This window comes from Podarcis pityusensis, assembly GCF_964106645.2.
Source record: "Podarcis pityusensis genome assembly, chromosome: 4".
In the NCBI taxonomy this organism is placed as follows: Eukaryota; Metazoa; Chordata; class Lepidosauria; order Squamata; family Lacertidae; genus Podarcis; species Podarcis pityusensis.
In genome coordinates, this window is record NC_138027.1 from 84,097,161 (window position 1) to 84,111,052 (window position 13,892).

The 13,892-nt window shown below is 38.8% G+C and overlaps 1 protein-coding gene across 8 annotated transcripts in view; it reads left to right on the plus strand.

Moving 5' to 3' along the window:
* NALCN (sodium leak channel, non-selective) overlaps positions 1 to 7,732 on the plus strand; it is a 196,423-nt gene extending 188,691 nt beyond the window's left edge. For all 8 annotated transcript variants that reach the window (XM_081002886.1, XM_081002888.1, XM_081002887.1 and 5 more), the window contains 3 exons: positions 1,446 to 1,595; positions 2,235 to 2,352; positions 3,769 to 7,732. In XM_081002886.1, coding sequence (XP_080859012.1) covers positions 1,446 to 1,595; positions 2,235 to 2,352; positions 3,769 to 3,962 — 462 coding nt within the window. In that variant the 3' untranslated portion in view covers positions 3,963 to 7,732. The remainder of the gene's footprint in view (positions 1 to 1,445; positions 1,596 to 2,234; positions 2,353 to 3,768) is intronic.
* Positions 7,733 to 13,892: the final 6,160 nt, after the last annotated feature.

Sequence of the window (13,892 nt, forward strand, 5' to 3'; positions counted from 1 at the left end):
GGAGTTGGTTGAGAAAGTCAGAGTTAAAAGGAGTGAGGTGAAAAATGAGGACTGTATGATCAGAGAGGGGCATTGGTACATTGGTGCAAAGCTTGGAGTCAGGAATACTAGGTTAGATTAGTAAATTACAAATGTTTTCTGGTCTGGAGAATTGGTAGTTTATCAGATTTTGCCCCCCACATGCATCTTGTAAATTACACAGTCAAGTAGATAAATGAAGAATCCTCTTGCTCTCTATAAAACAGTGAATGGAGGCAGCAGGTTGCTTGGGGAAATATTAAGGAAAGTTTGGACGGCTGAGTGACTGACCCTAATGACTTCCATGTACCCAGGCCCATGTCAGAGACCACTGCAACATCACCATAGCAATTAGTGATGGCAGCATATTTTGGAAATGGGGGTTTCAGAAGACAGGTTCCCTCAGTTTAAAAATCTGCACACTATTATGAACCAAGCTAAACACTGCTCCAAGTTTTGACTTGTTTTATAATGACTTGGTAGCAGCCCTCCATCTGTCCTAGAACCCCTACCTCCCCTGCCCCTTTACCAAGTTTCAACTCAGGCAAGGAAAGCTGGTAATTGTTTCTGTCTACAGTGACAGTGTCTTGACATGCCTTTAAGCATGGAAAGTCCGGAAAATGAAGTTTTTAAATTCCTTCTCAGTTGTATTTTGTTGTTGTTGACGATGATGATAGCTGAAAACACTGATCCCAAATAAATACTTGTAAAAAGAATGCTTTCTCTTATTTGAAATTTGATGGAGGACCATTAAAAATATGTTCTCTTCCAATCTGGAAAAAGACATACGTCCCTTGGGGGGCAGGGATTAGAGTTGTTTTCCAGATTTGTATTCATTGACGCTGAAAACACTCCACTTTTAAGTTGGTAAAGGAAAAGGGGGGAATGTGCCATCCTAAAAAATTCTCTGATTTTGGATTTTGTTCCAATTCTTCCTATAACTCACAAACAAGCATAGAAAGCTTTATCTTTCCAGTTAGCGCAATAATGTTTAGTGTTGGATATATGCATTCTGCCTCTTTTTTTTTGCACACTGTCATTGATACATAAAAATGGTACAACATGAAAGTCACACTTTGTAGTTATCTAAGGGAGTTTCCATTATCACTTTGTTAATTTTATCTAGTGTCTAATTTAAAAATCACTGAAACCAGTTAACTTCAATAGCCTCCAGATGAGTTCTATAAAAGCTTAGTTCTTCTCCCTGATCATTTTATTTTAAATGTCTCTTTCCATAGTCTCATAAAGCAGATTGAAATAAAATTAAACGGTGTAAGCAGCTTTATGAAAATGACTACAAAGGAAAAGTCCACTGTAACTGTGAATAATATAAAGGGAATGTAGAGCAAACAAGAGCAAATCTCAATTTTTGAAGAATACTTGTTTGAAAAGATCCAGTGATAATTATACTTATTATCTTTTTATAGAAACAGCAGCAGTCATGCAGCATTATCCATAGTCTCCGAGAGAGTCAACAACAGGAGCTTAGCCGTTTCCTAAATCCACCAAGCATTGAGACAACACAACCAAGTGAAGACATGAATGCTAATAACCAGGATAACAGTACACAGCCTGAGGTACAGTTATGCTCAGGTCCTCAATGTATTGGCCTAAGCCAGTGGATTAAGATAAATCATGATTCTTCATGTTCTCTGTGCAGGCACAAATATGGGAAAATCTGTGCCTGTGCAGAGCATCTTTGGAATATTCTAGAGCTTTTAGGGTGGCTGGATACACACACAAACTTAAAGAAGAGTCACTTTGTGAAGAACATTGTTTTGAAATCCTGAGCTAAGGAAACTAGCCCTATAGTAGTAGTAGTAGTAGTAGTAGTAGTAGTTCTTCTTCTTCTTCTTCTTCTCCTCCTCCTCCTCCTCCTCCTTCTTCTTCTTCTCCTCCTCCTCCTCCTCCTCCTCCATCACCACCTCCTCCTCCTCCTTGCCTGTGGTTTCAGTTTTGCATTTTCCCAGTTCTACAGTCTTCACAATACGAAATGACTGGGATCAGATCCAGCCATCCTTTACTTCATTAGCCCACTGTAAACAGTGTCATAGTGACTGAGGTGGATATTCATTGTGTTCCGGAATAAAGTATTCTAAAATATTCCCAGATACCATGAGCATAATTCTTTCTAATGAATCAGAAACAACAAAATAAAGATCTTTAAAGCTTCAGATACTATGCACTTAAACACTGTTCTCTTTTGTTCTATTCAGATGAGTAGTCAACAACAGCTCCTTAGTCCAACGCTCTCTGACAGAGGTGGATATCGGCAAGACTCTACTGATGGTGGTAAACCTCAGCGGAAGTTTGGACAATGGCGTTTGCCATCAGGTAGGCGAAGATTGTCATGAATGACACCAAAAAGAATTCTAAATGGAACCTGGAGCTCTATTTACTGATAGAACTCAGAAAAGTTCCATAAGAGGGGCTGCATCCTCACTGGAGGATTCTGCAGCAGTAGATTTCAGACTGACTACAGCTACACTAGAAACAGAAGAGAGCAGTCATTCCAGATTTCTCAGACAAGCTAGCCAAATCACATGCTACAGGAGAAGAAAGGAAAATCATCACGGTGTTTAAGACTGGGGTGGGGCTAGGAGTAGAGAAAAGAATGTAATTATTTCGTAACTCCAAATTCAGTGATCAGTAAGACAACAAATGTGATCCAAAGCCAACCACCATTATTATTCTGGGGGGGGGGGGGAATTATTGTTAGTATAATTCTATGCTGCCTAGGATCCGGATGCCATTGAGGAAACACACACATACAGAGGTTCTAGATTCAGGTAAGTAGCCATGTTGGTCTGATGTAGTTGAAATAAATTAAAAAGTTGTCCAGTAGCACCTTAGAGACCAACTAAGTTTGTTCTGGGTATATGTTTTCATGTGCATGCACACTTCTTCAGATACACTGTTTAGGTGTACCTGAAGAAGTACGCATGCACACTGTTTCAGTGTATCTGAAGAAGTGTGCATGCACACCAAAGCTTATGCCCAGAACAAACTTCGTTGGTCTCTAAGGTGCTACTGGACAATTTTTTAATTTATTTACACATACAGAGGGTTTTTTATTTGTTTTTTAAAAAAAATCCACAACTTATTGGAGCCAACTGAAGCTCCTAGGTCAAAATATGCTAGAGTAAATCATTCAACAAAATATATTTTAAGGAAAGTAGTTATGGCGTACCTCTTCCAATGGCGTCCCTAACAATGGAAGTCCATAGGGAAAGTAATAAGAGTGTGCAATTTTTGGTCCTTTAAGCATCAAAGCAATATGGACCTGCATAGGCTTAACCATATACATAGCTACTGCCTCTAAAACCAACAGTAACTTAAGCTAAGCATGAGCTTCATTGCTGTGCTGAACACATAAAGAGTCTTAAGTGTGCCAAAGCTGCAATTCTGGGCTGTTTTAAGTAGATCAGTTCAGTCTTAGGATATTTTCCTGCACTTGGTATTAGTTGTTGCTTTTTCCACATTTGTAATGCTTTTGTACATGAAACCTAAACTAGTTGAAATAAATTGAAGGTTTAAAAATTGCTCTCTTTCCTCTTCTGTACTACTGTATATTAACAAAGTAGGATGCAAGGTAAATTTGCATTTACAACACAATGTAGTGTTCGAGCATCTCAAATGCATTTTTAATGTGAAAAGCTCTTGGTTTGCATGGAACCATCCCCACTACTCCAGATAACAGAGTGAGATACATATCTGCATTAGTAAGTTGTCTTCTGTTTAATTCCCTAGCTCCAAAGCCAATAAGCCATTCAGTGTCTTCAGTCAACTTACGGTTTGGTGGCCGTACAACCATGAAGTCTGTTGTGTGCAAGATGAATCCCATGTCAGACGTGGCTTCTTGTGGATCAGAAGTCAAGAAATGGTGGACAAGACAACTCACTGTGGAGAGTGATGAGAGTGGTGAAGACCTGCTTGATATCTGACTGGAAAAAGATGCCATTTCAAATCACACTTATGCAACATTCCTTTGGAATTAAATCGTTTTCTTGGTTTTTAAATTGCAGTTCCTATTGACTGACCATTTATATCAAGAGAAGCCTTCAACTTGACAAGATATACGACTTACTTATTTTTTAATCCTTATGTGATTATTAATGTAAGAGAAAACAGCAAAAAAAGGTAGTGTTCATAAAAAGCAAAGACAGTTTTGTTTCGTTTTTCCCTCAGACCCAGGAATCATTAGTTTAACTCCCGGATCTCAGCAGGGCCTTCTGTCTTTCAACAGCCCCTCTATGTCACATCCCAAGCTGGTTTTTAGATTTGGTGGGTCTTTAAAACTGGATTGATGTTGCTTGGTCCAAATTGGGAGGGATTATAAACCAATAGCTGTTGTCGAAAAAATGGGCATGCAATTCTGCCACAGTTCTTTACAATTCAAAAATATAGGCGATGACGTGAGGACTTTCTTTTGGGTGGTATGGGAGAAGTTTGCTGTGAAACTCAAAAAAATACCCCAAAGAAAATATTTGTATGGAAATGTTGTGAGTCTTATTGTTTCAGTACATTAGAGCTTTTGTTTTAGACAGACAGGCAAACACAATTTATTCATAATTTATTATGTGCTTTTGTTTATGGATGCCAATTGGTTGATTAATTTTCTTTGTTAACTGTGAGTGTTGCTTTTGTCTATAAACAAAATAGTTTGTAAGGAAGATGCTATTGGGGGGAAATCAAGTCCTCACAGGGCATGTACAATCCTACACAATTAAGGAAATAGTCCTGATTGCAGCCAGTGTTTCATATTTGAGAAGTTTCACTGTATGCATTTAGAGGACTTGTGTAAGTGTTGCTTCTGCCCTAGTCCACACTAAACCTAGCCTGGAAATGATCATCACATAGGGTACGATGTCATTGTTTTTGCTCTTTTTTTCTAGCCTTCTGCCTAACCAGTATTAATATTGATGAACAGCCTGTAGAGATCAGCAGGGAATTCATTCTAAATGAAAGCATTTTTACAATATACAGATTTTGACTTGCAGATAGCTAGCTTTTTTAAAATATGCAAGATGTAGGATAGTTTCTTTTAGCATATCAGAAAATGACTAATTGGGTTTTATAATCATTTTTAATTGTTACTGTGAAGAACTGAACATGAATGCACAGCTGTTCTGCCCTTACACCTGCTGAATAGGTTTCGAGCACTGTAATCTCTATCAACATCCATCACTTCTTAAGGTTGGAACAAGGACAGTCAAAGCCTGGATTTGGTTCATTGTCTCCTCTCTGTAGGTCCTTCTAAACAAGTGTTTGTAGCTGTCTGAACTAAGGACTCTGGCTGTTGAAGGAAGAAGCTGGGATTCTCCTATGTGCAGTCCTACGTGTTTTGATGTAGGATGCAGCACCTATACATCACTTGAAGCACATCCAGAAAAGCAGCCTACTCACAAAAGTCTGGTTTTGTGCTTGATTACTCTTGCTTATAGAGTAAATAAGTTTTATTAAATAAACTAAATAACCTTATTGTTTAGATCAGTGGTTCCTAAACTCCCCCCCCCATGCACCACTTGTTGCTTCTTTTGTTTTTTATATTGTTTTATTATTGTAATACAATAAAATATAAGAAATAAAAGAAGAAATTGAAATGCCATTAAGCATCAGTATAAAAAGTTCATGTGGACATGCCATGGACCACCGGAATAACAGACCACAGTTGGGAACCCCTGGTTTAGATAATTCACTGTGTAAAGGACATCACTGTTATATTTTTTAAGTATCTTAGTCATGCAATGCTGACATATAAATTATGCCATTTATCAAGTTCCTTGTCCTTATGTACACTGGAAGTGTCATTTTTAATTTTTATAACTATGATACAAACTGTGTTTGATAAGGGGTTGGATGCAGACGACATGTTAGAGAAGCAAGACACTTGGCAGTTTTTAAATTTCAGTTTACTTGGATAAATGGGAAGTCTGTTGAATTAAAGATACCCTGTGTGTGGAGTGGCAGCAAACAGAACATGCAGGAGCAAATAATAATAATAATAATAATAATAATAATAATAATTAATAAACAAATTTATAAATTGCTTAATAGCATGAAGCGACTGAAGTGGTGTACAAGCTAAAAACCGAATAAAGCACAACTCTAAAAACAATAAAACCATCCCTTTAAATTAAAAAAAATAAAACAATTTCTGCAGATAACATTTCAGTATGCATCAAGATACCACACAGAGATGCATAAGATACAGTAGCTCCAGGGGAGAATTAAAGGTAGCAAAAACCTTTAAAATAAGTCAGAGGGAAACTGGCCACTGATCTCCTATAACAGCTAAATAGAAAATGAGCAATCCCAGTAATGAGGTTCCAGCCACCAACAGGGAAAAATGACCTGTCCAGGGGAAAGGAAGAAAAAGACAAATCAATCATTTTTGTGGCTCTGGTTCTGTATTTGCAAAATTAATTTGCAAACAAGTTTATGAAGAACCTATTTTGGCTAGTTCTGAAAGGCAACTCACCCAGCCTCCATACAATTGCATATATAACCTCCATACAACTGCATATATAAAATTAAAATAGCCTGGTTTATAAATACAAAATGGATTGACTTGCGTTTGCACTGAGAATAGTATAATAGGTACTCCAAGATAAAAGTTTGCGAGATGTTTGGGAGCGAACATCAAATTAATTTTCTAATACTACCAGCAAGTGGAATACTCCCTTGTATGTTTTGTTTACCACTTTCTATGTTACTCAAGAAATACTGAGCACAAGTGTGCAGCATATAAGAGTTGGTTTAACATTTCAAACTTCAGTCATGTTCTTAATTCGTTTAGCATATTTTTGTAATGTCATAAAAGAAGAAGAAAATGCCATTTTCTGGCATGACTGAGGCTGCGATTGTATGCTAACTTACCTAGAAGCCCCACTCAATATAGTGAGTCATACTTCCAAGCACACAAGCATTGGATTTCACTTAAAAGTAATCACTGAACTTCTTCAGTATAGCTGCATGTCATACAGGTAGCATGACCAAACAGTGATGAATAATAGCCATCTTATTACTTCTACAATACAATTAAATGTATTGTGAGAGGCAGGGGGGAATGGCAGGGTTCTGACACCTTCATACAAACAACAGTGCTTTTAGGATTTTATATCTGCTTCCCAACCAAAGCTACCTTGGGATGGGACCTTTGCCACTACCATTATTTCCTATGGAAATTATGTTGCACTACCATGGCCTGGCCTGGATCTTCTAAGACGCACCAGAAACATAAGATTTCATGAATAAAACAGGAACTTTAACAACCTGGAAATTGTCCATGTTCTTTAGTAGCTTTATGGACAAAAACGAAGAAAAAACCCAGCAACAATGAATGATAAGAGTTGTTTTGGGTTTTACTCCTGCTTTTGCTTTTAATGCAAAATGTATTTGAATCAATAGAAGGATTTCCATTCTCAGTCTACCCTTTGGCCACATGTTATTTTAAATGCTATGGTCTTTAGCACATTATGATGTACTCATCTGTGTGTGTATTTCACTGTTTAGATTAAGAAGAAGTCGAAGTCCCTGTGATGTTGTTTTCTTAAGTCTGTGCATTCTGTTGTTTAAACTAGACTGCAGCAAAGATCTACAGAAAATGTCACTCCGGTCATTTTTGAGGACAACATTTTGTCTTTTTCCTTTTTGTCTATTTGAACTTAAGGTCTGTACAAAAAAATAAAAATAAAAACCTAAGCTGACAGCAGGAGGGTTGTTGGGTTTATAAAATATGTTTTCTTGAACTTTCAATAACGTGCTGAATTGCAGAACCTTTCTGAGTTGTTTCTATGGTAAATGTTCTTTTTCAACCTCTGGCAAACATTAGCCCTTTGCCATACGGTGTCAAGAAAAGGCAGTTGCTTCCAGTGACGCCTTTCCTCACATTTTCATTCTTGATTGATTTGCTACATATTATTCACAGGTTCAAGGCAGTATTTCACAATTTTATTTTGCTACTGCAGTTTGCCAGTCGTTTGGGGTTTCCTTTTTCAGTCAACAGAGTCACCCAGTCCTACGGAATGTTAGGCCAACAGAGATTCATCAGACACCTCCTGTTTAAAGGTGCTGAAAACCTTTCTATGCCACCAAGAGTATTGCAGGTAATTTTTTAAAAAAAATCATCTATCTGTAATGGTTAGTTGATTATCTCCAATTTTCAATTTTTACATGGTTTTTATTATGTATAGATATTGTAAACCGCTTTAATGTTATTTATGATATGTATAAACATTTAGATAAATGAATGAATGAAATATGTTCTGAACCCCACGAAGCAAAATGTGTAGAGGGGGCTCCAAACGCAGATGGGTAGATTTGCTACATTTTGAAGTTAGGCACATTGCCATCTAAAGAGGAGCTCCCTGCCCCATAAGAACATAAATCAAGAATATCAAACTGCACCATAGTTCCCAGGGTACTCCTAATTGTTCTGCTGCAGCACCTACCAGCTGGCATGGTCGCAAAGGAGGAGTACCAGATTATGATCCTGACAGTAACACAATGCAGCATCATTCCTAAATCCAGCAAACTCATCTTAGGCAACTCTTTGGGTTTGTGCTTTGCTCCTTGGCCTATAGCTGACTTTCTCCCATGTGTCCATCAGCTGAAACTGCAGCCCATCTCCATCTCTATACAGCAACCATCCGGCCCCATCTGCTACAGTGCAGAGCTGGAATACTGTAAGCTACAGCAGGTTTGGAGGTGGGAAAACAGGAGATTGCACCTCTGTGGACAAAGCTGCACCTGCCATCTGCTGAGCATCTATTCAAAGCGCTGGAGGCCCCCACCTGGCTGGCTCCTGAGTCGGCAGCCTGGCGACGCACTAAGCCTTTTAATTCTTCTCCAAACATCCTTCAAGCTCCTATGTCAGAAAATCATGCTGACCTGTCATTTACATTCAGCCAGATGTTGTCTGTATCTCCAGGATTTAGAGTTAATAATAAGCCATTTGGGTAACCCCTTTCCTGGTGTAATTCCATGCCTTGGATATCCATGTGTAAAGCTTTCTCTTGCGTTATTCAAGTCTTGCAAAGCAAAAGGGAACTTTTTCTAGAATTCAGCTGAGCTTCCTTAAATCTCAGGCACTCAGGGGCTGGCAATGCTTGACTTGTGTCTTAAGCAAGCATTATAAGTCATCATTCTTTGCATTCTGAGCCAAAAAGCAACAAGAGGGAGTTCAGTAGCATCTCTACTGAGTAGATCTGCTGAAGATCAAGTTGCTGCTGATATGTGGTTGAGTTAGCACACATGCATTCATTGCTTCATAACTGCATTGTCAAGTGGTTGCTTGAATGTGCGTGTCACTGAACAGGCCAAATACTACAGCCAGTGCATTTATATAATAATAATAATAATATATTATTATTTCTCCCCCACCCATCCGATTGGGTTGCCTCGGCCACTCTGGGCAGCTTCCAACAGAATATAAAGAACACACGATACATTAGACATTAAAAGCTTCCCAATAAAGGGCTGCCTTCAGATGTCTACAGAAGATCGTATACAGTAATTGTTTATCTCTTTGGCATCTGACAGGAGGGCATTCTACAGGAAGGGTGCTGCTACCAAAAAGGCCCTCTATAATATCACCCAGATCAATATAGGTTTGCATGTTCAGCTGTGAGTCATTCACTGAAGGATGTGCATGTATGAGTGGCTCTGGATTTGTGAAAATTAAATTTTGCTATGGGAAATTTCCATCCTTTGAACACTAGAGGGCCAGCATTACCTTACAATGGACTCCTGCAAGCAGAAACACAGGCAGAAAACTTTTATCTTCATGATAGCAAAACATTTTTAAAGCTTTGTTCTAATAAGATTAGGGCTTCATATATGTGATCTGCATACAGGGTTTTGTAGTCATTCTTACCTGGACATTTCAACCATGTTTATGTAACACAATCCTTCTCTGGGGCCTGGGTTAAGGCATTTTCAATATTTATCCATTTCGCCCCAACCATCCTTTCTTCTTACCTGTCATCACCACAAACTGAACATTTTCTCTCTCCTCTCTGATTGGTTGTCCTTTAGCATCCCTGTTTTCTTTTGTTTCAAGTTCCCCTCCTACAGGAAAATTGGGGTGACATTTATGACAAGCAATTAACCTTGCAATTGTTCTTTCAGAATTTGCAAAGGAATTCCAGGATATTTTGGCTAGAGGAGTATAAGACAAAGCCAGTTGTCAGGAGCAGCTCCAACACCTAATTTGGTTTTGATCTGCCAGGTTGTTCTCTCTCCTAACCCAGGGTATGATTTTATTTCTACACTGTTTTAAGCTTTTGAGCTGGCTGCTGTTTTTCCGTCTCTGGTTAATATTTTTACAGTGTGCAAAATAGCTGCTTGCTCATGAGTAGGGATGGAAGGAGCTGTCAGTTTCAGTCCCCTCAGTTTTACAGCTTTCTAAATCTTAAATTCAGTTCTCTGAAGCAATTCACGGATTTATACTTTTTAAAAGGAGTCCTCATGAAAATGGGTCGGCGTTTTCATGTGAATTTCTTCTGATGGACACACTTTTGTATGCAGGCAATTTTTCTCCTAATATATAAACTGGTTTGTTTTCCATGCACATTTCCCTCTAAAATATTCATTTTTGTAAACTTTGGTTGGAAAACTCCACAACAAAATTCAGCTTCCCACCTCCCCGCCCCACATCCCTATTTATGAGTAGCCCAACTAATCATCAGCCTGGATGGGCTTCACTTAGACAAAGGATATCATGTGGCTCGGCTGGGTTATTTCCTTCCCATATGATGAAAGAACAGAGGAGAAGGGGCAGCCTGTGTTCCTGAACACAGGCTCTGCTGCCATAAATGCTGAAGCATGTAAGACCCTAGAAGCTGTGGTGTATATCATTTTCCTATTATTTCCTTATTACTGGTTGCTGCTTATTAAATAAATCTAAGCAGCATATATATTCTTATCGTAAATAAGATTGACCACTTCCCAGAATGCATCTTGATTAGGGAGAACATAATAGAATGCACGACTTTGTACCTTTTAACGTTTGCTTTGTTTGGGAGAATTTTAAATAGCGTGGCAAGTTGATCTTGCCAACCATCTCCGTTCCACTCAATTATTATGTGGCGAAAGTTTGATTTCATCCCCGTGTTTGGAAAATGTTCGTTTGTTAAACTTCTGCACAGTACACAGGCCTGAAAGACACAGTAGAGGCTTGCAACAGAAGACTGGCTTCAAAATGTGCTTGGAAAACCTCCCAGCTGTGGATTGAGTCACAGCATGGCAAAGAAGGTTTTTGCTTCACACACGCCACACAGAGTGGACCCAGGCTAAAAGCACATTTTCAGCCTGGATTGAATGTAAGCAGCATTAGGACATTGACTTGAGCCTATGGGTCTTGCTCAGCCATCCCCAATCTGGTGTCGTCCTGTTGTGGACTACATCTCCCATCAGCCCCAGCCTGCAATTCCCTTGGCACAATCCGTACTGCTTCCTGTTTGCCTTGACATGCCTGGAACTCAAGCTGGCTCTTCTTATAGTAATAGCGCATCACAACCATTGCTGATGAAGGCCAAACCCTAAAGCAACATGTGTTAGAAGTTCCAACAGGGAGCTGTTTCTCTGAATGTTGCCAACTGACCAGAATATACTAGCCAATAGTGTGATTTGAAGAAATCAGCAGGTGAATTTTTCATAGGCTGGACATAAATATCAAAATGCCTGCCGATTAAGCTCCCATTAGAAGTAGCGCTACAGGGGCTGGTTGAAAAATTGGCAGCACTTTGGTACAAATAGCTATCTTTTGATTCAGGAAATTTACTATTTGCATTGGCAACTCAGAGCTGAAGGTAGATTGCTGCTGCTGGAAACAGGTTTACTTTAAGCCACCTCAAAAAAAGGTAAGCCTAATCTTGTGTGTGTAGAAGGGGGTACATTCAGCCCTAATGATAACCAGTAAGATATTTTGCCAGAAATTGATCTCACTGATCTTGGTGATGCTGCCAGATGCACAGAGGGCTTTAGAAAGTAAAGGCTCCAAGACAAAGCACATAATCAATGTGGCCAAAAAAAGAAAAGACCTTGATTAAATGGACTACGTTTTCCATGCTTCTTAGTATTTTGTATAGAAATTCTGCTGCACTTACTGTAATCCTCAGGGAAGCTTGCTTGCTTAGTTAGTTAGTTAGTTAGTTAGAAAGCAACTCTGCTGCTAGTCATTATGTGAACTGAGAGATGGCTTTTAAGGCTGAAATGAACCAAAGAGGAAGTTGTGCAACAGCAATCATGCATTTCCCCCACTTTAGGCTGGTGGGGTTCAATTTTATTTTTTGTCTAGTCATTTTTGTTTGATGTGCATCCCGGTATTGTGAATGGGCTAGTTCATTCTTATTTTTGAAATAGTTTGATTGAAATAGTTTAAACACGGATAGAACACTATACCAAAACAAGAAGCATTAGAGTACGGGGGTGGGGGGTGGGACATAGAATCAATATACAATAAAGAGGCCTACAACAGATACTAACATGTCATGCATATTCTTATATCACTTATGCCCTTTAAAAAAGGTCAACAAGGAGCCAAAATGTGCATATATCCTCTCCGTAAAGCAATCTGTGGCAATGGCGGCAAAGTCTATCTCCATTTACAGAAAACATAAAAGGTCCCCTGATTCTGTCAAATTTGTCTTTTGTAGCTACCCATCTACATGCACAATATTGATATGCTGAACATTAAGATACAGTCATGTCCTATATTTTGTCTGGGCTAGTTCATTCTTATTCCGACCTGCATACCATACCTGGTTATTGATTTATGTTCAGCTTGAAGGAAAATATTTTCACACTTCTGGCCTGTGCATGAGTGAATGGTTTCCTTGTAGAATCTCCTTACCCTTTACGTGCTGGGGGTACCTCTTTGCCCTTAGCATGAACTTTTTGGATATCTTCCCAAATACAGTACCTTCAGCAAAAAAGGTATAAGGCTTTTATAAACAAAAAAACCCACAATTATTTCCCACAGCTTTTTGCTTTTCTTTTGGTATATTGCAGCTCATAAGAAGTCCCAAAGTTACCTGAAAGAATCTTCTAGTCTAGTCTGTTTTAGTTTTTTAGTTGCCCTCACTGAACTTGGAGACAAAACCATAAAGAAGGGTAAAGAAAAGCAAATGATTATGAGAGGCTGTGAAGGAGCAGAACTTGATATTTTATTGTTATTACGAGAGGTCATGAAACAGTAGGAGGAACCAGATTTTGGAGTGTGGAAAATATCTCCCTGGAGGCACTGGTGACGGAAGGGTAGGTTTAGTTGGGTTGCTTAACCTCATTTTCCTCCCTCAGTGCAGGCCAAAGTCCATTCATTCCATCACAAAGGTGCTTTGGGCACTTCCACTATGGAGGTGATAAGGCAAAATATCAATTTCTATACTAAAATAACTGTGTCCTTATGATTCCTGAAGGAATTCATTTTCTTGCACTAGGATAAAAACCCCCTGAAAAATCAATCACAAGCTTTGGAGATACTGTAACATTGACTGGTTAATTAGGACTGTTTTGCAAGTAACATTCAGAATGTCTGTTGTGGCTTTGCTTTCTTACTTTTCTAAGAAGCCGTGCTTTAATACATTGAACAAATACTTCTGGAAGTACTGCTGGTTGTGTAAAAGTAAGTGTAATCCTGTTTATAGCTGCCATAAGATATATAACAACAGAATGTTCTGTCGTGGCGGGAGGGGAAGCAATATACCAGAAATAATCCTTATATCATACAGCACAATACTGCCTCAGGAAACTGGTTTGTAAAAGCAGTAACTCGATGGTGGTAATAATGTTCCATGTATCTCAACTTGGTTGCTATCTTTGCCATCATTATCTTTTTCATAGCCTCCACTGGGAAATATGTTATTAGAAGG